This window comes from Lissotriton helveticus, chromosome 7, assembly GCF_964261635.1.
Source record: "Lissotriton helveticus chromosome 7, aLisHel1.1, whole genome shotgun sequence".
Taxonomy (NCBI): Eukaryota; Metazoa; Chordata; class Amphibia; order Caudata; family Salamandridae; genus Lissotriton; species Lissotriton helveticus.
Window position 1 is genome coordinate 538,579,811 of NC_136068.1, and position 24,735 is coordinate 538,604,545.

The 24,735-nt window shown below is 44.6% G+C and overlaps 1 protein-coding gene across 4 annotated transcripts in view; it reads left to right on the forward strand.

Moving 5' to 3' along the window:
- Positions 1-24,735, forward strand: part of LOC144768726 (interferon-induced very large GTPase 1-like) — a 519,921-nt gene that overhangs the window by 68,346 nt on the left and 426,840 nt on the right. For all 4 annotated transcript variants that reach the window (XM_078652601.1, XM_078652603.1, XM_078652602.1 and 1 more), the window contains exons 2-3: positions 7,745-7,807; positions 8,117-8,179. In XM_078652601.1, the coding sequence (XP_078508727.1) occupies positions 7,786-7,807; positions 8,117-8,179 (85 nt within the window). In that variant the 5' untranslated portion in view covers positions 7,745-7,785. The remainder of the gene's footprint in view (positions 1-7,744; positions 7,808-8,116; positions 8,180-24,735) is intronic.

Genomic DNA, 24,735 nt, shown 5'->3' on the forward strand with positions numbered 1-24,735 from the left:
TGCGTGATGCAACCGCTGAAAGCTGTGGTGGGGGCTCATCAGTTGGCGGCCAAGGGTAAGGAGGAGAGACGTCATAGCCTGCTGGGCTGACTTATCCCTTACGGAAACGGCACAGTTACGCTGTCAAATGGGGAATGGGATGAAAAGGGTTCGGTGTGATGATGTTTGGGGGCACCTGAAGGGGGATCTGTGGATAAGACACTCAATAGCAAGCATTGGGCAACATTAGTGAAGTAAAGTAATCGGACTCGGAGTTTGCAAAAAGACATTAGACACATGTTTGTCAGACCAACGAGTTCGCGATATCAAAGTACATAAAACATCAGCATAAACACTAATGGTCTCTCATATGTATGGAGAATACACTCATTACAATAACAATCAAAAGATACAGACTGTAGAGGGGTTTGCATAAACCATCATCATATACAATTATGGTCTCTCATATGTATGAAAAATACACTCATTACAATAACAATCAAGCGATACAGACTTTAGAGGGGTTTCATGGTGTCAAAAAATATCGTTATGATCACACCATGAGGTGCCCTCATTAAATTCCCGATTAGAGACTATTAAAACGTTAGAGGTAGCAGTGGGCTTGTTTGTGATTTGCCTCACTATGTAGGTAAGTGTTGTGTGTGCGGAACATTACAAAGAAGGGTCTAGACTATATGACATGGATTTATTCAGTTGACAACCCTGCTAGCTGGGCATTCGTACCTTCTTGTTCGTTCAGTCCATTGGCCACAGTGTCTAGGAGGTACATCCATTTGCACTCCCTTAAATGCAGGATAGGTCCCAGATCTCCACCTCGTTGTCCCACAGAAATCTTCTCAAGCACTAACCACTTAATGAATTCTGGTGTGTGTGTGATTAATAAAATGTTCGACAAGAGGGGTCCCCATTGTCTCATATCGGATTCTGCTGCAGTGTTGTAAGATCTGTGTTTTAATTTTTTGTCTCGTTTGTCCAACATACAGCTGGTTCGAACTGGTGTGACGACTATTATACGTTTTCCTTGAGCCAGGGCTCTTTCTCTAACTACAGCAGTCTGTACTGCTGTTAAACAATTTTCAGTTCATGCAAAACGCATCTCAGTATTTGAGTACAAATGTGATGCTATTGATACTGTCTCACCTTCATTATATGTTAGATAGGTGTACCCAGATTGACCTGCAACTAAACAGATAACCAGGTTGTGTACATTTACGAGTGTCTGTAAGTGTTTTGAAGCTATCATGTCAGCTTGTAAGTAACTAAGAGTATTTGTGTGTTCCTGTGTCCACTGTCTAACTGAAAAGTCAGGTTTTACTCGTTCCACGTAATACAAAATGTATGTTCTGACAAAGTTTAGTAATGCCAAGATTGATTGTAATTTTTTATATGAGTTTAGAGGTTTGAGCAGTGCACATATTTCTAAAACGTTAGCTGCCAGTCTTTTCCCTTAACTTGAAAGCTCATACCCTAGAAAAAGGACGTTAAGATGGGCTATCTTCAATTTTTCTAAGTTGATTTTGTAACCCTCAGAGGCAATTCCCAAAATTGTGGTATGCACTTTGTTCAAATGTTCCTCCAGGTCATCATCTGTTAGATAAATATCATCCACATAGGACAATGCCTCCTCATCCAGATTTTGAAGTAATGCAGTTACTCTGGCTGAAAACAACCCCGGGCTGTTTTTATACCACTGGGGGAGTCGACAAAATTGCCGCTAGGACCCAAGCGCTGAGAATGCTGTCAAATATCTGCTCTCAGGCGCTATATTTTAGCAAAAAAATCTATTTGAGATATCTAGTGTTGTTTTATATTTCTTCTGCACTATGTTTTTCATTAATGCGGCACTGTGTGCATTTTGAACTGCAAATGTCTTAGAGCAAGTGTTTAAATGTCTGTAATCTAAAACTAGACGATATGTGTTGTCTGGGTTCGATACGGGAAACAAAGGGTTATTCATTTGAGAGGTGCATGTTTCAATAACTCTTTGGTATGCAAGTTGATCTAGATCTCCCTGACCTCTTTCTTAGCTTCTTACTTCATTGGATCCTGCCTTTGTGCAGTTGGACTATTTTGTAATGGAATTATGTGGTGGGTTGAATCCTCATCCCATCCAACATGATTTTTATATAATGCTGGGGCTTGGGCTACCACCTACTCTCGCGCATATGTGTATTTTAAATATTTGGAAACATGGTCGGAGAATGCTGGTAAAAGTACTGTTTCTCCCCTAGGGCAATCCATGATGAATGCAGGCAGACAATCTTGTTCACCTCACAGAATGGCATAGCCAAACGTTAGGTTCTCCCAAAAGAGACCTTTAACTGTCCTGCATTTGTCTCCCTCCATTTGGAATGTAATTTCATACAATTTATGTGGGACACTTACCCTTGTATCAGCTGTTTCCAATAATCATTCAAGTCTTCTGTCACCAGAAATTCCATCAGCTTCTGGCGAGCTGTTGTAACTTCTGCCGCACTGTCTAGCATCGTCAGAGCTCATTCCCCGTTCAGTAGTCGAGTCCTTAGAATTCTGGGCATGTCTGATCTTTAGACCTGCAACCTTCTTCTATTTGAACTGCGGTTTTAGTTTGGCTTTATCTTCTTTTTTGGTAGCATAGTCTTGAATGTTCTGCTTGCCTCTGGTCTTTGTACGCTCTTCTTGTCTGTCTGACCGTCCTTCTCTCTCAGAGTTTTTTTGATGAACCCTGAAAGAACGAGAGGAACGTGTATCAGTATCCTGATACCTGTCAGGTTTCCTAATATTATCCCTATTCCTAAGGTTATACCTCCTTTCAGAGGGCTCCTGTGGAGATATACCTCTGGATTGAGATCTGTTTTCTGTAACCTTTTTTGTTGTTGTTATTGTCCCACTTCTTTTAGGTTTCTGTTTCAAAGTCTCCTTTTCAGGACTACCCATAAATTGTGGTTTTAATGCTTTTCCACCCAAACTGTCCCTGCCTAACTCTGCATACGCAGTTTCTATTATTTTTGGTAGTTTGTGTTCCTGTTGTAAAGGACTGAAATCCCTTAGGCATTGGCGGATGGCCACTGATGCTGCTTTCCCTTAAATATTTGCTAATAGTATCGCTAATACCTGGGCATAGTTACCTAGTAACTTAATCCCTAAGTTCAGAGCAGGCTCTGCTCCGTACTTATTTTGTATTTGTCATAATATGTCGGGTATTACTGCTAAGGACGGGATGCCATGAGTTCTGGTATATAAGGCTACAAAAACTGTACCCAAAGAGGTACAATCCTCTATCTGTGTTGTTATCCCCATGGGTAAACAGATAGTCAGCATTCTATGTTTTTCATAAGGGCTAGTATTTGGGAATACTGCTTCTAGCTGTGTGATCTTCTAAGGTATCCAAAAGGGCATTTGTTCACGTTTTGCGGGCATTTTACCCATTACTGCATGTAATGTTTGTGGTGTAAATTTAGTTGCTGTGTTCTGAACGTGACCTGTATTTGTTGTTACCATCGCTGGCTGGACCGTAAGAGTCCTTATGACGAACTGCGTCATGTTTCTGTAAAGTTTTATTAATTCCTTGTGTAGTATGAGTAAGTCTGCTCCTGACATTCTTTCGAAGTCAGGATGTGGTGTGTAGGCCGCTAATATTGGCCATGTTACCCCTTCTCTTCCGAGCGGGCCGAGTCTCACTCTTCTTCTTGTATGGGGTAGGGCGCCTTTACTGCTGGGAATGTAAGCCACAAATAAAATACCTCTGTTCTGTATGATTCATTTGCCTCAATCACGAAAGCTACTATGCCACTCCTAGGTGTTAAACCATGCAAAGCAGTTTCAGGGTGACTCTATTTCTAACATTTGCCGCAATATGTATTGCATTTGCATCCTCCTCATCTTCCGAGAGTGGTTGTGGCTGTTCTAGTGGGTCTAAGACCTGGTTAGTCTTTGTGTTTAGAACACAAAATAACCTTTCAAAGAACCAAGATAGGGTGTTTTGCCCAATTTTTAGGAACACTGTGTCCGTCAAGCTTGATTAACCAACAGCTAATAAATAGTATTTTTGCCTACTCAGCTCTGGCGGAGTTCAGCCTACCCACTCCAGACGTCTCTGGTGTTTTGTGAATAGGGATTTCTGTGAGTAGCACGACTGAACTACTCACATTCTACTGTTAAATAAGTACTCAACCAACGTTGGTGGCGCCATGTTGAGTAGTTCCTATAGAAAATATATAGGATGTGCGCGTTTAGACAACATACACAGTGGGATTGGTGTCAGATAAACTCTGATCACCCCCACCGGGTATGTTGGCCTTCTTGTACCAACTAGCTCACAGTGCCACTAGAATCTCCTCTTACCAAGGAGAGAATAGTTATTTGCAACCATCAAACATGACAACCCTGAACCCTCAGGACTGTGGAAACAATATACTACTTTTCAATCAGTCACTCGTGCTAACGTAGTCTGTCTCAGAAATACACAGAATAAACAGGCTGGGCATTTTCAAAAATAATTTATTGAATAGTTGGTAATCTGGTGTAAAATTGATGAGCAGCAACAACCGTTGGGCGATATAAGATATAATTGATTAGCAGTACTATAAAGGTAAATCGATGGTATAGCTCTACCATCTTACTACAGTCATGAATACATATGAATATATAAAACACATGATAAAAGATGCATACTCCTACGATGCCTCCCTAACTAGATGTACCTAAGTGTACCTAGCATGTATGTAGGTGTTAAGCCAAGAATCCTTCTAGGATTTAGTCAACCCCATTACCTGAAGTGAGAGACTATGGGACCCCGTCCTGGTCTCAAGTTGACACCCAGCGAGGGATATTAGACCACTGCGATCTGGAGTGTCTGTATGCAGGAACCTCAGCGTCTCTGGTCAGTGTGTTGGCCGGGAAGTCTCGGTCTCCTCTGTATTTTTGTAGCAAGATGTGATGTATATATACCCATAGATCTCCACAGGGGTCCTACCTTGCTGTATTACTGAATCTGCCTAAGGATGACGTTGGGCATGAACTTTGTGCATAGATTTTATACAGGAGCTGGTAGTCCTGCTGTGCAAAATGTATGAGATTTCGAACTAGGGAAAACCTGTGTTCTGACTGCAGTGTAATATCTAGGTAAAAGGTCAGTCCCTGTAATCCGTGACAAGTGTAATGTAGGGAGACAATATAGGTGGCGGGTAATGAGATTACCGGGGCCTATGTTATGATACCTATATGGAATATAACAAAAGTTTTCCAGGCCAGAGAAAATACCACACTAGTGTGAACAATAACACTGTAGAACATGCCGATCCGATACATTCAATCTAATCATCTCACATTGCTTAGATTGTTTTAAACAGATGAACCTGTTCAAAGGAGATGAATCAGAAGCACCTAGAGACAGGGCACCATAAATTAATATTATCACCAATTACATTTCGTATGCTCTGAAGATCAACATGCATTTTTTTTAAAAACTAGCAAATGTATTGTAATATTCATTATTGCATTGTGGCAGAACATTGGTATGTTGTTAACTGTATGTTAGTGGAGAAACTTCAAATGCTGATCTCAGGTTTTAACCTTATCTGGGTATGGGCATAGACTATCTACTATTATGTTTGCTTTTCCTTGTGAATTGCTAGACCTTTCTGTTTTTCTGGTGTTTTCATATTTCATTTATTTGTTTCTAGGACACCCACTGCACTTACTTAATGGCATCTGTGTCTTTGCTTTCAGATCATGTTTACTATCAAAGTCATTCACAACATCTGGTATATGATTCTGACAAGCTGTCTGAAGTGTACTTTGGCATGAAGTGCTAAGGGTTTTAGCAACCCCCTTCTGTTTACGCTTTATTCTCCCTGAGTGATTGTCATTATTTTTTAGTAAATATATTCTCTTGAATAATTTTCTCTAATTTCCTAAAACTCTGCATGGGGTTACGATTTCCTCCAAGTTCTGTAAGTTTGACAGTGACGAATGCTTGCTGCTGTGCCTGCGACCTGCGAACATTGCTTCCATTGTACCTAGAGACGTTTAAAGGCATTGGCAAAGTGGCCCATTGCCCAGGACCCCAACCTTCCAAAGTGATCTTTCTCTCCATCTCACTTCTGTGTATTTCTCTAGCATAACCTTTAATCTATAATTCAATATTGTTAAGCAAGAAAAGGCTTTAATTAGCAAACAATTTACCATAAAATTAAAAGTTGACCCATAACTGGGCCCCCAATATTTCTTGCACAGGGCCCTTAAAGTTTTTATGATGAAACTGATTCCACCTGATTCCATTTACTCCCTCTTTCACCCATATACCTCCTGAGGGAGTGTGAGCAACATGTGACTGATGTTCACTCTCCAATCTGTCTTGTGTATAGAAATCATCAGACATTTAGAATATTTCACAGGAAACAAAAGTTTAATCAACAAGTGAACTGATGAGATCCCTGTGCTTTAGGTGGGCCGGGTCCTGCCGGCGTTCAGCACCAGCAGTTCTAAAAAGCAGGTGCTGAGATGGGTCCCTTTCCGGCTCTCTGTTTTTGTCCTCAGTTAAAAGGGGGAAAAAATAATCAACTCTGCAGCATTTTCACCCTTCACTGCCTGTGATGTCATTTCATAGAGACTCGTTATAGTTCTTTCACAGTCTCATCATTTCAGAACTGAAGCATTTTTTTTATATACAATGAAGCCATAGTTGTTGCTTATTTATCTTGAGCACCTAACAACCATTGGCAAAGCTAATAGTCCTGGATTGTTTTAGGTATAATGTTAATTGTTGTATCATATATCTGGGTGCAATGACAGAAACAGCAAAATACCAGTCGGGCGGCACACTACGCTAAGCACAGATTTTTAGCTTGGGTGTTTTTAAGCCACGGCCATAATTACACCGGCCCAACCCTTTGAGAGACCCCCCCCCCCATTTTTTCATCCACTTAATGCCCTGGCTTTGTCTACTTGACGTTTCCCATTCACATGTTGTTCTTCTGGTTACCTACAGATATTTCCTATAACTCTAACCCTCATAGTATTCTTTTCATTGACATGTACTGGGTGGGAATTGCCTACTGTGCACCAAGTTATACAGTCATGTCACAACTGGTCATTTGCAGGTGTTGCAGTACAGTCATCAGCCCGGAAAACATCATACGATTGTTCGAGAATTCCCCCAAAATATGATTTGCATGTCTGTTCAGTTGATGGTTTCCTTCTGGTATCAAAATGTTTACTTGAAATACATTTTTAACTACCAACACATTGGTTCTGAGTCAGTTCTCTTTGTCCTTATATCTCCCTTTCTACTTCTTTCTTTCTTATTTTCCATGTCTTCTCTTCATTTAGTATTTCCTTTATTCTATCTTCCTAGCTGTAAACATTTCTTTATTTCCCCAAATAAAGAGATGACAATCACTCTTTACTTTTTTTGCCTTCTTACATCTGTTTCTTTTTCTTTTCCTTTTATGGTTATAATATTTACTTCTTCTGTTCTTCCTTTGTTCCTTCATTGCAGTATAAATAATAACTCTTCAATTGTTTACAGTTATATATATTAAGCTGTTGCATTACCACAAAGGTTTGAAGATTTTTGTATTTGCATTTTCTATCCATGATTTATTTTTCCTTCCATTCTTTTTCTTTCCATAAAAATGAATTACAGTTGTTTTATTCTTCCAAACCCTTCCGCCCTTTCCACCCTTCCGAAATTCCAAGATCTCATTGTTTCCTATTACTTCATCAGTTTTCAATTTTACCTGCTCTTGTTTTCAATTCAAAGGATCAAGAAAACATGAGGAAGTAAAAGAAAAACAAGAAGAAATGAAAAGAGAAGAACTTCAGGGTATTTTTTCTGGTTTCATTTTCTTTGGCCTGCATCCATTCCCATAAATAATAATTCTTCAATTGTTTGCAGTTATATATATTAAGCTGTTCCATTACCTCACAGGTTTGAAGATTTTTGTATTAACATTTTCTATAAAGGATTTCTTTTTCCTTTCTTCCATTCTTTTTCTTTCCATAAAAATACATTTCAGTTGTTTTATTCCTCTAGCAGCTTCTGCCCTTCCACCCATCTTAAATCCCAAGATCTCATTGTTTCCTATCGCTTCATCAGTTTTCAATTTAACCTGTTCTTGTTTTTAATTCAAAGGATCAAGAATTCACGAGGAAGTACAAGAAAGACAAGAAGAAGTGAAAAGAGAAGAACTTCAGGGTATTTTTTCTGGTTTAATTTTCTTTGACCTGCCTTCTTCCCATATTCGTTTGCCAATAATTTCATGTTCCTCTAGAGAGCGATTCCTAATCCTTTGACTTCTCTAGACCCCTACTTAATTATTACTGTTATCCGGCAACCTCACTGAATCATTAAATAAAATCTACCCTCCTCCCAGTGAGACATAACTGGAAGCATAACTATGGCCTATGCAATTTCAATGTTTTGAAACTCAAAATAATTGACAAAAATTCAGATACAAATATTCATCAAACAAATACTAACATGTATTAATTCACAACAAATACAAATACATTGAAAGATTAGTTTTAATGAAAAGGGTGGAACTTTTCTAGATTCAATTGAATAAACCCATCAGCCATACAATACTCTCTTTGATGCACTTGCAGTGGACCCAGAAATAAACCTGAGGATATCAGCTTAATTTTCTAACCTCCAATTTCAAATTCCTTTACCCTTATAGGAAATTTTAAAAATGTCAGTTTTACGTTTTGTTTCATTATTTATATATACCTTAATAACCTTTTTATTGGGTGGAGACTATTTGCAAACCATGAATGCCATTGTTGTAGCTGATATCCATGATCCATACCTGTGGGGGGCAGTCAATGGGCTCTGTTGCCTACGGCTGTTTAACCCACAACCTGACGTTACACTGGCCTGCTTTAGTTTTACACACAGCAGCCAGCTCATACGGGCATCAGGAAGGTCTTTGCTGACCAAGTGTGGGACGCCACAGGTTCGGAGATGGCACTGCTTGCGTGGAGTTCAACAGACCTGTGAGAGGGATGAAAATGCCAATTACTGGTGGCCTACTTATAACAAAAGGGGGAGAAAGAGAAAGGTGTGGATTCGATCTCCCTGGTCAGTATGTCAAAAACAAAGTAGAATCCACTAGCCCGGGGGCATATTAAAATGTTCTTTACCCCACGAGCCAGGTATTTTTTAAACATCACTTATTACACTCCAAGCCCCACCACTCACTAACAACCACTACCATACACACACCACACATAGTCTGCGTATAAGTGGTCCCGAGTAGTCGTAGGTAGTGGCTCGCCGCATCCCGTAGAGGGGTGAGAATACCCCAATGATGAAGCATGACACCAAGGGTCCTTTTGGTGTGTGAGGGGTATTTTAAAAACACTAAGTGCTCCCCACCATTGTAGGGACCACAGTCACCTGACTAGTGGATTCTACTTAGTTTTTGAATTACTGGTGGCCACCTGTCATCACGCTGTGCAGTAAAGAGACTCCATGGGGATCTCTACCCAAATGCAAGGTGGGAGGGGTGATGTGGAGTCGCCTGCACTTGATCCTAATGGAGGTGACATCTGCCCCTTTCTCCTTAGCGCAACTGGCCATTGTCAACACCTGACGGGTCTTGAGACCACTAAAATCCTAGGGGTGTAGAAGCAATGGGCGGCAAACTGACTTGGTGACATTTCTGTTAGGAGACTGTGGGCCTTCTTTTTGGATTTTGGGAGAGTGTACAGGGACGCAAGGCTCAAAAAAGGCACTCCCATCCGCTTGTGTGGACCTGGGATGCGGAGATGAGAGAATCGAGCTGACTTCTGTGTGTGGGTAGGGAAGAAGCTAGATGTGAGGCACCCTTGCGAGGCCCCATTCCCATCGGAGAGAATTTGAATGAAACATTTAGCAGAGAGCTTAGGTACTGGGCTGCCTGGCACCTCCTCCATGTATTCGTGCTTGTTAAAGGTGGAATTTGCACCCCCCTAGCTTGCCACATCTATCATAGGGTGATGGAAATTTGAAGACTAGGATCTACAGCAACACCTTAACGATGTACTCCAAGGGAATAGGGATTTGGCCTGGCCCAGCTCGCCTTGAGATTTCCCTTTTCCTCATGTGCACCTATTGCCAGGCTAAACCCTTCTAGTGTGCCCACCATCACCACACATGGAAGAGGAGAGACTGGTGGCTCCCAAATTTGTGTAAAGTTACATGAGCTTTTAGATCTTGGGACTTTATCAACCATTGTGGGGAGTTTTTCTTCTTCTCTCCCTATCCATGCCATCCAAGCAACAAGTCCAGTAGAAAGCCACTGGCTTATGTAAATTAACCCCATCTTATGAGGGAAATATGCAGAAGACCACCTACATTCTAACAATATGTAGAAACCTAATGCCATGGCTCTCACAAAAGCTGACCAACTGTCAAGCTTGCAAACTTTCAAGACTGAACAGCAGTAAGACGTCAATGCCAAAATCTCCAGGAAATTTGTGACCTTACGATCTGACCTGGGGGAAAAGATAGCAGCACTCAGAACCAATGTCGGCTCGGCAAGCACTAGGGTGGATGAGACGGACATCCAATTAGTAACCCTACAGGCCAAAAGCTGCCCTTTGGTGGACAAATCCATGGCTCAACATGTGCAAAAATGTAATGGTGTGAAAAATGTAGGACTTGAAAAATAGACCCAGTGAGAAGGACCTGAGGGCCTGGATATTAAGTGCTACACCACAACTTTGTTTGCCTCCATAGGCGAATTGAACATCAACAGATTCAACCAGATTGAGTGCACCATGTGGGCCCAAGATGCACTCAAGAAACAAGTGAACCTCACGAAATCTTGGCAAAGTTATACAAATTCAAAGAGACCATTACAATAGCAACCTGAGTTAAATACTATATAGGACAACATCAATCAATATCATTGTTACACATTCCAGGATGTGAGCCCAGTTACTCTTCTCAAATACCAGCAGAGGTGGCCAGTGACTGACAGACCAGTTGATACAGAATAAAATCTGATTCAGGTGGCTTTTCCCTTTTGGTATCACTTCAGAGGTTGAAACAGATACATCTCGATGAACTTACACTAACTCAGGAAAGGACTCTTTGAGGTGGGCACCTCAGATCAAACATTCTGTCCCAACAAAAACAGCTGCCAGGCAGTGTTATAAGATTTTGCAGTGTCCATGCTCCCACAGGGATTTCTCATGTTCAGCTCCATTTGGATCCTCATACATTGCAAGTGCACAAGTTGACCCCAATGGATGGGGTGGAGACCCTGGCGATTAGCTAGCTGCCTCGAGTGCACCATGAGACTGCTTTACTGTTAGTTCACATTTGTTTTATCTTATTTGTTATTGTTGGAGGAAATTGGGGGGTATAAGACAAAGGAAAGATGTTGTACCTTTCGCTATTTCATTAAGAGACACTCTAACACTCTCCATAGATGGAAGGTGAGATTTGATAGAGGGAGCAGGCTGCGTAGACCTAAATAAGCTCAACATCATACAGGAGTTTCTCTGTGGTTAAGATCCTATCCTTAAATGTAAAGGGACTCAATGTGCTCACTAAACGTACTAAGATTTAGCAATTCACGGAAAGGGACCCCCTAGTGTTCTGCTCCTCTAGTTAATTTAAACATAATGGAGTGGTACTTGTCATAGATAGGAATCTACCTTTGTTAAGCTTGATAGGAAGAAGAACCAAGATGGCAGCTACTTACTTGTCAAGGGTATTCTGCAGCACACATAGAAGGAGAAATATGACTCTAAGGTTTGTTTTCGTCTGCACAAAAATAATCCTGCCCATAATTCAGGCACCCTTGCACATGATGCAAGGTACCTGTTTTGGTGCTAGGCAGCAGGAACAGGTGATTTGTGTAGGGCACATCACCAGTGGGGGCCTCTGGTGGAGCTGATCAGGCGCACGCTGGGATAATTGTGCTGGTGTGTTAACGGTGGTGCTGCGCTGGGAACTTTGACCTGCCTCGGGGTGAAATCGGGGCGGTTGAATCAGCGAGGACCCCCCCAGCCAGTGCCTGTTCACTTGAGCTCTGCAACGCCACGTTGGGAGCGTGACGGCCCAATCTTGGGCGGACATTGTATAGGGAGGAGAGCTGTGAGCGAATTGGCGCCCTTCAGGATTGCGGCGAGGGATTCAGTGTTGGACACTCGACTTGTGGAGGAGGTGGAAACTAAGATATAATCATTGAGTACCCAGACAGCTGAGCATGCCTCGGGCCTCGCAACCTCAGGAACCAGTGGATTTTGACTTGACATATGGGCGCTGATCACGGAGATACAGGTCGGCCTCCTAGAGCTGGACCCTGTCCCTGGACCTGCAACCCTGAGGTCCGTGAGTACACGGTTGCCCCCCCCCCCCAGCTTACCATCATTTGCGTAGGGCACATCACCGGTGGGAGTGTGGTGGAAGGAGACAAGGACTAACGCAATCCCAACCAGGGCTGCCACAGACTTGAACTACTCCCGGATTGAGTCACACCCGCGGGTTTGAGGCGGGACCGGTGTGTCCTACGAACAGGCTGTTAGGCGCGAAAAAACAGATACACAGGAAGCATGAGTGGAAAAGGCACCAAGCAGTCAGAGCAGAGCAGGCTGGACAAATATACCTTCTCCAAAGCACCTGTTTTTGCAGCCTCCTCCCGAGACGAGCAGTTGGAAGACATGGAAAACGGCCAACCTGGCCTCTTCTTGAAGGACGTCATGGAGGCAATAGCTGGAGTTTGCACCTCGATGGAGCAGAGGACGGATTCCATGCAAGTAGAGATGACCCTCATAAGAGCGGACTTTGCAAAAATGAGGGAAAAGGTCCAGCAGCTCCAAGTGACTACATCCAACCTGGTCGAGGACGTTTCGCAGATCCAACCTGAACTCCATAACCTGCAAACCTTCTCTAAGTACGCAGAGGACAAGCTGGATGAATACGAGGGGCGCTCCCGGCGCAATAACATGCGCATTATCGGAGTGCCGGAAAGGGCGGAGGGACAGTCGCCTGACCTCGCTGTCGAGGAATTGATACTCAAACATCTATGCCCCAAGGGCCTGTCCAAGTTCTTCGTGGTGGAGCGGGCGCACAGGGTCCCCGGGGGATGTCTGAAGCCTGCTGCTCCCCCGTCCCCTCCTGGCGAGGCTGCTTAACTTCAGGGACCGGGTTATAATTCTTCAGTGCAGCTCCTCCTCTTAAATACGACATCGCGGTTATTTCCTTCTTTCCAGATTTCACCCAGGCCATCCAGAAACAGAGAAGATTCTTCCTTGCCGTCAAAAAGAAACTTAAAGATAAGGGTCTAAAATACGCCATGCTCTTCCCGGCCAAGTTGAAGGTTGAGGCAGATGGTAAACCATGGTTCTTCGAGCGTCCTGAAGATGTCGCAGACTGGTTGGAAGACTGGAGAGACGCGGCTGAACATAATGCCCATTGAGCTTGCTCTGGTGGGACTATAAGCGGACTTATCCGTGTTATCTTGCTCCGGTGCTGCATCTTGGATCTGGAGAGGTTTTGGTCCGACATCCTGGAGTGGCTCTTATGGACAGAAGGTACATTGACTGTTCTTTGACATCCCGCTGGCCCACCTTTTCCCGTAAGGGGGCACTGGGGGCTGTCTGATGCAGGGTTTGACGCTGATTGACATTTGCAATGGTGGTTGGGAAGAGGAATGGAGCGTCTTCCTCTATCCCCACATTTAAACACTTAGTTCTTTAGGGTTGGGCGACAGGCACACTGCAGGTTACTTTATGGGTAGTTGTATGCCCATGGTGCAGGGGAGCAGGGCAGGGTGGTTGGAGTTGGGAGTGGGTGGGGGTTTGATTGTTCCAGTTAGTTCGGCAGCACTAGTCATGATGACCTTCAAAGGCAGATTTACACTTGACACTACCTATGGACTCGCAGTGGGATAGGACTTTCACCTTGATGAGTTGGAACGTCAACGGGCTTGGCGACAGGGTAAAGCATACCTTAGTCCTCCAATATCTTAAATGCCACTCTCCAGACGTTGTCTTTCTTCAGGAGACGCACCTTGTGGGCAATTCCTGTAGAGCATTGAACAGGTGAGGGTACAAGCTGGTAGTTCATTCTGGGTTCACTTGTGGATCCAGGAGGCGGGAATACTTATCAAAAACACCTTTCCCTTTCAAATGCACACAACACCTACTGACGAGTGGGGTAGATATGCCACAGTGATGGGCCGGTGGGAGGGCAACATACTCACCCTGATGTCGATATGCGTGCCGCCGGGCCTGTAGGCGCAGACCTATGCTGATCTAGGAACTCAGTTACTTTCCCTGCCTGACGCTCTCCTACTGCTAGGAGGAGTTTGTAACACTGTTTGCTCTGGATTCCTTGATCGTCACCCCCCCTGGGATGTTGGCCCCTCACATCGCTGGCTTTCGGACTTTCTGGAGTCTTTTGGCCTATCTGGCGTTTGGCGTACGCTCCACCCTAGCGACGTCCAATACACATTCTTCTCGGGAGCACACCACAGCTTCTCTGGCATAGACTATCTCCTGACTTCTGCGGATCAGGCCACTCATATACGTGAGATCCGACATCTTGCTCGGGGAATCTCTGACCACTCCCCGGTGTGGACCCGATTGGTCCTGGGAAATACACGTGTGGACGTAACTGCGGCCATAAACCCTTGGTTCCTCCGTAACCCAGCGGTCCGCTAAGGTCTACTGCTCGCAATTGATCTCTACTTTCGGTAGAATCAGGGCTCCCTTGACACCCCCCTCACCTTGTGGGAGGCGTTTAAGACCGTTATCAGGGGACAGGCTCTTTCTATAATTGCTGGAGTTAAAAAAGAAAAGCAAAAAGATCTTGAGGCCCTCGAGAAGGATATTTTCTCCCTTGAGGGCAAACTTGCTGTAGACCCAGATCCAGAAATAATGCATCCCCTGCAGCTCAAGAGAGATGAATTCAAGAGCACTGCTACTTATAGGGCTAAGAGTTGGGGAAGCGAGAGAGATAGAAGGGTATACGAGTGGGTTGACAAGGCTGGAAAACTCTGGGCTGGCTGGACAGGAAGGAACGGGCTAACAAGATCGTTCCGGAACTGCTTGACACTGAGAGGGAGAGTCCATACTGATCCCATTGATATAGTCCGCGAATTTGCGGTACACTATGAAGGGGTCTACCAATCCAGTACCCCATTCCTAAACGAGGACTCTATGGGTCTCCTTCGTGATATCCGCCTGCCCATTCTCTATGAAGACGATGCTAAATTCCTTGACATAGCTTGCTTCTATAGGTGTCATTCCTAAGGAAGGGAAACCCAGAAACAAGTGCAGCTCCTACAGACCGATCTCTCTCTTAAATGCTGAGCCCAAGATCCTTGCCAAACTCCTTGCCACATGATTGGCTCGGTTTATAACGACCCTGGTGCATCCAGATCAGTCGGGTTTCATGCCCCACCATAACATGGCCCTCAACTTGCGTAGAATCCGCAGAGTCTTGGGGAGAGTGGATACTGTCGATGAGCAAGCGGTTATAGTGTCCCTAGACGCCTCTATCGCCTTTGATACCATAGAGTGGCCATACCTGCTAGCTGTCCTCGCCAAACTGAGATACGAGACAGTTTTTATATTGTGGATTAGGCTTCTATATTCGGAACCCATGGCTACGGTATAATGTAATGGAATGTAAAAGGTTCTTATATAGCGCAGACTGCCACCCTACGGGTATCCTGGTGCTCAGACTGAAAAGGTAACCACCATGTGAACAGGCCAAAGAAACTGGAAGAAGAGGGATCAATCTTTGGGAAAGAGCCAGGTTTTCAGTCTCTTTCTAAACTCCGATTAGAGATTTGATTTGTCTGATACTCTGGGGTAATTCATTCCAAAGATGGGCAGCAGCCACACTAAAGGCCCTCCCCCCCTGCCTTGAACGCTTGAATCTAGAAATTGCCAGCAGACTTGCACTGGAGGAACGGAGCTGCCTCTTGGGATGGTACCAGGTACATTTTTCCTGCAGTGGGACTGGGCCCAGATCATGTACTACTCTGTGCACCAGGCAGATTGATTTAAAGTGGACCCTTTCCTTAATAGGCAGCCAATGGAGGTCTCTCAAAGCCAGGGTAGTGGAGGATCTACGTTGCCTGTTTAGCACCAATTTTGCTGCTGCAGACTGGACTCTCTAATAGTCAACAATAGACGATCATATCCTTTCCAGCTGCATCTTGGGGCCCGACACGGGTGCCTTCTGTCCCCCCTGCTGTTTGTCGTCACCCTCGAGCCACTGGCAGCCTGGATCCGTTCAGACCGCATGATCCGCGGAATGCGGCGGTCCGCAGACTGGGAGGATCAAACCTCGCACTATGCGAATGACGTGCTCCTCTACCTAGCCTCCCCATAGAAGTCTTTAATCTACGTGCGGGACATATTCACCGTATTTGGTCAATTCTCGGGCTATTCGATCAACTGGAGTAAGTCATTTATATATGTCCTAGGAGGCTCAGCCCCCTCATTGCCCCAAAATTGCCCGATGCAGGCTGTAGGGGATGGTTTCCTTTACCTCTGAGTCTTAATCACTGCGGATCCCAAACTTAGATATGAACGGAACCTTGTCCTGCCCTTGCAGCGCCTTAGGAGGTATGTGTCCAATTGAAAGACATTACTGCTCTCTTTGTTGGGCAGAGAGGTGCTATTTAAAATGCCTTACAAAACTATCCAGATCCGGTTCCGGCGCGGTATTTTAGAGAAATGGGGCTGCAGAGGGAGCTGCTGTGGGAGGGAAGGCCCTGTATAGCGCTCAACAAATTTGTTCTTACCTAGTATGATGGAGGTATTAGCCTCCCCGACATTCGGTGATATTATTGGACATCCCATCTAGCGGCTATTAATCAATGTACGTATCGCCAGCCAGATGCCCCTGCTTTTACTATGGACAGGTGGATACTGCCCGGAGGAAATTATAATAGAGCCTTATATTCCAACCCCCCGAAAACTCCCTCTCTCTGGCCCCACTAAGCACTCAGTGACTATTTGGCACTCCGTGAACAAAAACCTAGGTTTGGACTGGAAGCTCACGCTGGCTACACCGCTGTGGGACTCTGAATTGTTGTGTAACCTCTGGTCCAAGAAAGGGTTTGATAAGTGGGACTTGATTGGTATATCCCGTCTGGCTGATCTTTGGGTTAAGGGTGCTATGGTCCCTTTTGCCACACTTCAGCAGCAGTACGAACTTTCCGACTCTGAAATATTCAGATACATGCAGATTCGACAAGCTATCACCACGGCCATCCAGAAAGGCACAGCCCCCTCAGAATCATTGCCATTAGAAGATCGTTTGCTGGATGGTTACCTTCCCCAAAAAGCGATCTCCCTTACATATAAAAAACTGATCAATCACGCCCTCGATCCATTGGGGCACCTGCATGAGTGTTGGGCAAGAGATGGCTTAGAATTTGATGACGAGGAGTGGCGTGAAGCGGTGGCATCCCCTAAAGAGGTGGTGATCTCGGCGCAAATGCGTTTAGTTCAACTAAAGATCCTCCACAGGGCATATATCGTGGGGCCACAGCTAGTCCATATGGGGAAGAGTGAATAGGGCGGCTGCAGATGCCATTGTGGGCAGGTGGGGACTTTCATCCACATACTGTGGGAATGTGATCAGATACAAAGGTATTGGCGAGCTGTGCATAAAGTGATGGAGAAGGTACTGCATAAAACCATTCACCCTGAGGCTAAACGATGTCTACTTAATATGTGGGATCCCACTGACTTGACACGTATGGAGAGGCTCTGGGCCACACTGGGGGCGATGGTGGCCAAACGGGATATAGCCCAGCAGTGGGGAACAGCTGCTCCACCTACCCTGGCCTCATGGAAGAGGAGTCTCTATTGGTGTATGCTTAGGGAGAGGACTGTGTATGTTGCATGAGGGTACCCAGGGAAGTGGTCTGCTGTGTGGACAGGGTGGAACGATTACAGAGGAGGAATGTGTGTAGTGGCTGTGCAGTCATCGGAGGAGGAACTGCTATCCCCTTGACACAACTCTAAAGATAATTTGTCACCACGTACACCATGTATATTTCTTTGCTGCTGTCATCATTGTGTTGTCTCCTAATTAATGTGTTACTGTTGATTGTTTTTTATTTGTTTATTTTCTTTTGAAACAATAAAAAGATGGTTTAAAAAAATAAAAAGGTTTGTTGGGCTGAAATCACCATTTTCTCAGCTTTTAGGGAATGACAGACTTTTGTCAGAAAACCAACATTTTTTACACAGTTTTGGTATTTGTTCGGGATATAGCCTATTTTTGCTATTTTTTGTGTTTTTAACCCTCCTTCTAGTTAATGGTAGAAATGGGTATGAAAGCAATAATGGATCCTGGACAACTATACATTTTAGAAAAGTAGACACAATTCTGAATTCAGAAAGGAGTCATTTGTGTAGATTCATCAAGGTTTCTTTATAGAAACTAACAGGTAAATAAAGGAAAAATTGAAAATTAGTTGAAAAAACAGCTTTTTGTGTCAACGTTTTCACCTGTAACTTCTTCTAATTATGACAGCTCTTTGAAAGCAATATACTGTTACATCCGCTGGACCTCACTGGTTGTGGGGATATATAGGACTTGTAGGTTCACCAAGAACCCAACGAACCCAGAGTCAAAAACTGAGCAGCAATTTGCAATGGCTTTTTATTATGTCCCAGGTATATAGCATTTATTGTGGGAAAATGTATACATGGAAAAATCGGTATGAAAGACACCTATGTATTTCTGAAATGGGAACAAAATATAGAGTTTAGAAACCGTAGATATTTGCACATTTCCGAAATCGGGAATACTCATACTAGCATGAGAATTATCGGTCATTTTTCAAAATTACTTCTTTTTTACACAATGTCTTTCATTTGGAAGGCAGATATGCATCAAAAGTCAATAGGTAATAACAGTTGCTTTACAAATCTGAATTACCCTAAGACTCCTGATAAAAATGGCATCTCACTTGTGTGGGTAGGCATAGTGCCCATGACAGGAAATGGCTCAAAACCCAACGTGAACACACAACATTTTCCCAATGAAAAATTACCCTTTTTTTGCAAAGAACCTAGCTGTATTTTTTTGAACCCTAGCTCTGCCTGCACCTAAGGAAACCTAGCAAACCTATACATTTTTTAAAACTAGACACCCAGAGGAATCCAGGATGGGGTGACTTAACTGCCTTGCAAACCTTAAACATTGTCCAAAAAAACACATTTTCCCCACATTTCTGTGGTGGGAAGTACTGGAATATCAATGGATCCACAAATTTCCACCCACCCCGTGTTAGCCAAAGTCTGTCGAGAACAATGGTACCTCACTTGTGTGGGTAGGCCTAGTGCCCGCGACAGGTAACGGCGCATAACTCAAAGTGGACACACCCCAATTTCACAGTGAAAAATGACCCTTTTTAGGCAAAGTGCCTAGCTGTAGTTTTTTAACCATAGCTCTGCCGGCACCTAGGGAAATCTAGCAAACATATACATTTATGAAAACTAGACACCCAGGGGAATCCAGGATGGGGTGACTTGACTGCCTCGCACCAGGTTCTGTTACCCAGAATCTCTTGCAAACCTAAAAAATTGTCAAAAAAAACAAATTTTCCCCACATTTCTGTGGCGGAAAGATCTTGAATCTGTGTAGATCCACAAATTTCTACCCTCCCCGCATTCCCCAAAGTCTTCCAAGAAAAATGGTACCTCGCTTGTGTGGGTCGGCCTTGTGCCCGCGACAGGAAACGACGCAAAACACAACGTGGACACACCTAAATTGCGCAGTGAAAAATGAACCTTTTTTAGCAAAGTGCCTAGCTGTAGTTATTGAACCATAGCTCTGCCGGCTCCTAAGGAAACCTAGCAAACCTATACATTTTTAAAAACTAGACACCCAGGGGAATCTAGGATGGGGTGACTAGGCTGCCTCCCACCAGGTTCTTCTACCCAGAATCCCTTGCAAACCTAAACAATTTTTTAAAAAAAAACTAATTTTCCCCACATTTCTGTGGTGGGAAGTATTGGAATATGCGTGGATCCACAAATTTCCACCCACCTCACGTTCCCCAAAGTCTTCCGATAAAATTTTTACCTCACTTGCGTCGGTCAGCCTAGTATCCGCAACAGGAAACGGTGCAAAACGCAATGTTGACACACCTCAATTTCGCAGTGAAAAATTAACCTTTTTTGGCAAAGTGCCTAGCTGTAGTTTTTGAACCATAGCTCTGCCGACACCTAAGGACACCTAGCAAACCTATACATTTTCAAAAACTAGACCCTCAGGGAAATCCAGGATGGGGTGACTTGGCTGCCTCCCACCAGGTTCTATTACCCAGAATCTCTTGCAAACCTGAAAAAAGTGTCCAAAAAAACACATTTTCCCCACATTTCTGTGGTGGAAAGTTCTGGACACTGCGTGGATCCACAAATTTCCTCCCACCCAGCGTTCCCCCGGGTCTCCCAATAAAAATGGTACCTCACTTGCGTGGGTGGGTCAAGGACCCAGAATGCTTGCAAACCTCAAATATAGCTGGAAAAAACACATATTCCACATATTTATGTGTGGAATTACCGTGCCGGCACAAATGTCCTACCACCCAGCGTTCCCCTCGTTCTCCTGAGTAAAATAATACCGGACTTGTGTGGGTGGGCCAAATGCCTGTGGCTAGGAAGAGGCCAAAACATAGAGATTTAGAGTATTGCACCGAGAATTCTAAGCGCTACATTTAAAAAAAAATACTATGTTAGCCAATTCTGCTTTGGACACCCACGCAAGTGAGGTATCATTTTACTCGGGACACTAAGGACAAAGCTGTGGAGTTGGACATTTGTGCCAGCACAGTGCTTCTACACAAAAATATGTGGAAATTGTGTTTTTTCAGCTAAATTTGAAGTTTTCATGGCATTCTGGGTAGGAAAACGTTGGGGGAAACACGCAAGCCATACCTCATTGGACTCCCCTGGGTATCTAGTTTTCAGAAATGTTTGGGTTTGGTACTTTCCCAAGATGGCCGCCAAGCCCGGGGCCAAAATCTAAGTCCCCCCCCCAAAACCAGGTAGTTTTGCTATAGGTAATTTTGAGGTCTCCACAGTACGATTTGGGCCATTTCCTGATGCAGCCACTATGCCTGCCCACACAAGTGAGGTACCATTTTTATAGGGAGACCTGGTGGAATGCTGGGTGGGAGGAAATGTGTGGATCCACGCAGATTCCAGAACTTTTCCACACCAAAATTTGAGAAAAAGGACATTTTCGGCAAAATTTGAGGTTTGCAGGGGATTCTGGGTTGGGAACCATGCAAGCCATACCTCGCTGGACTCCCCTGGGTGAATAGTTTCCAGAAATTTGTGGGTTAGGTAGGTTTCCCTAGATGGCTGCCTAGCCCCGGGCCAAAAACTCATGGGACCCACCTTGCAAAACCAGGTTGGTGTGTGATAGGTAATTTTGATGTCGCCTCAATAAGTTTTGGGCCTTTGCCTGTCGCGGGTTCTTGCCCCACCCATGCAAGTAAGGTACCATTTTTATTGGGATACCTGGGGGAATGCCGGGTGGGAGGAAATGTGTGGATCCATGAAGATTCCGAAACTTTTCCACACAGAAATTTGATTAAAAGGTGAATTTTTCTGCGAAATTTGAGGTTTGCAGGGGAGTCTGGGTAGGAGAATGATGGGGGACCCACGCAAGCCATACCTCGCTGGACCCCCCTGGGTGTCTAGTTTCCAGAAATGTGTGGGTTAGGTAGGTTTCCCTAGATAGCTGCCGAGCCTCGGGCCAAAAAACTCATGGGACCCCCCTTGCAAAACCACGTTGGTTTGTGATAGGTAATTTTGATGTCGCCTCAATGGGTTTTGGGCCCTTGCCTGTCACGGGACCTTGACCCACTCACGCAAGTGAGTTACAATTTGTATCGGGAGACCTGGGGGAACTATGGGTGGGAGGAAATTTGAGGATCCACGCAGATTCCAGAACTTTCCCACATAGTAATTTGAGAAAAAAAGTGCTTTTTTGGGCGAAATATGAGATTTGCAGGGGATTTTGGGTTGGAAAATGATGGGGCACCAAGGCAAGCCCTACCTCGCTGGACTCCCCCGGGTGTGCTTGTTTCCAGAAATGTGGGTTAGATAGGTTTCTCTAGATGGCCGCCAAGCCCCGGGCCAAAAACTCATGGGACCCCCTTGCAAAACCAGGTTGGTTTGTGATAGGTAAATTTGATGTCGCATCAATAGGTTTTGGGCCCTTCCCACCCACGCAAGTAGGGTACCATTTTTATCGGGACACCTGGGGGAATGCTGGGTGGGAGGAAATTTGTGGATCCACGCAGATTCCATAACTTTCCCACACAGAAATGTGATTAAAAGGTGAATTTTTCAGCAAAATTTGAGGTTTGCAGGGGAATCTGGGTAGGAGAGTGATGGGGGACCCACGCAAGCCATACCTCACTGGACCCCCCCCCCGAGTGTCTAGTTTCCAGAAATGTGTGGGTTAGGTAGGTTTCCCTAGATAGCTGCTAGCCTCGGGCCAAAAACTCATGGGACCCCCCCTTGCAAAACCAGGTTGGTTTGTGATAGGTAATTTTGATGTCGCCTCAATAGGTTTTGGGCCCTTGCCTGTCGTGGGTCCTTGACCCACCCACGCAAGTGAGGTACCATTTCTATCGGGAGACCTGGGGAAATGATCGGTGGCAGGAAATTTGTGGATCCACGCAGATTCCAGGACTTTTCCACACAGTATTTTGAGAAAAAAGATAATTTTTTGGCGAAATGTGAGTTTTGCAGGGGATTCAGGGTGGAAAATGATGGGGCACCAAGGCAAGCCATACCTTGCTGGACTCCCCTGGGTGTCTAGGTTCCAGAAATGTGTGGGTTACATAGGTTTCCCTAGATGGCCGCCAAGCCAAAAACTCATGGGACCCCCTTGCAAAACCAGGTTTGTTTGTGATAGGTAAATTTGATGTCGCATCAATAGGCTTTGGGCCCTTCCCTGCCGCGGGCACTTGGCCCACCCATACAAGTGAGGTACCATTTCTATTGGGATACTTGGAGAAAGGCTGGGGGGTTGGAAATTTGTTGTTACTTTCTGCAGTTTGAAAATTTGGGCACAATAATGAAAAGAAAATGTCACAGTCACATTTTGAGGTTTGAAGGACATTGTGGGTAAGATAACTTGTTGGGATCCACAACAGAGACATCACCATGCACTCCCATGGGTGTTTAGTTTACGAAAAAAACTACAGTTGTTAGGTTATTCTTAAATGAAATGTACAACTTGGCAGAGAGACAAAACAGATAAAGATTACTGCACAGCCATCTATTCCTCAAGCACACACACATACTGGTTGGATTTGGCACGAGGGCGAGTGACGGTTCAGTATATAAAATTTTATTAACAAGAGATTTCACAAAAATTAAATGCACTGTCAATAATTTAAAGGACAAAAAACTGAACCAGTGACTCGCAGCTCCTGAGCTTTAAAGCCACTTCAAGGCACCAACCGCTTTACAGGCCATTCACACACCTTTCAAACATGATACACACAAGACCATTCACACCACCAGGCACAAAACCAACACATTACAACACTCGCAAAAAAGGACAAGGTACACCCTGCTTGACAAAAAAAGAAAAGACACATTTTTATGCCCAACCACCTATTCCTCAAGCACACATACATACTGGTTTGATTTGGCACGAGGGTGAGTGATGGTTCTGTATAAACAGTGGTATTAACTGGAGATTTCTCAAAAATGAAATGCACTGTTAATTGAAAGGACGAGAAACTGAACCATTGACTCACAGTTCATGAGCTGTAAAGCCACAACAAGGTCATTTATACACCTTCCATACGTGTGACATATACAAAACCATTCACAATGCAAGCCGCAGGCCCAGCACATTACAACACTCACACCAGCAGACAGCCGCATTCAAGGGCCTATCACTTTCACACGCCCACATTCCTGACACAGCAACCACACCAGCTCACGGATTGTGTTGAGTGGCGTTTGGCTAGCAGTGTGTGTAGTGACCAGCAGCTAGTCACTACTCACACACCGCCAGCCAAGCGCCGGTCCACGTACACTGCCAGTCAAGCACCAATTCATGCACACCGCCAGCCAAGCGTCAGTCCACACACACCACCAGCCAAGTGCCAGTCCACGCATACCGCAAGCCAAGCACCAGTGCAAACACACCACCAGCCAAGCGCCAGTACAAACACACCACCAGCCAAGCGCCAGTACAAACACACCCAGCCAAGTGCCAATCAAAACACCCCACTAGCCAAGCACCAGTCCACGCTCACTGCCAGCCAAGCGCCAGTCCATGCACACAGCCAGCCAAGTGACAGTCCACGCACACCCCCAGCCAAGCACCAGTCAACGCACACCGCCAGCCAAGTGCCAGTCCATGCACACCGCCAGCCAAGCGCCAGTCCACGCACACCGCCAGCCAAGCGCCAGTCCACGCACACCGCCAGACTAGAGCCACTCCACGCTCACCGCCATCACATTTAGGATTTTTTTTATATAAATAAGAAATCACAAACAAACTGCAAATAGATACAAATCTACTAACAAAATCTGAAACTAAATACACTACACAAATGCCAACCTTGAAACTGAATAAAAAATATTAAACAATAAAGGCCAGGCAGTTCAGTTTACCAGTCATGGATGCTCCCAAAATTATGTTGTGTTTGGTACATTCTAAAACAAGCAGGCACACATAGCCCAGGGTTAGAAGAACACCTGGGGAAGTACATACGCGTCTTCTTCCACATACCTCTT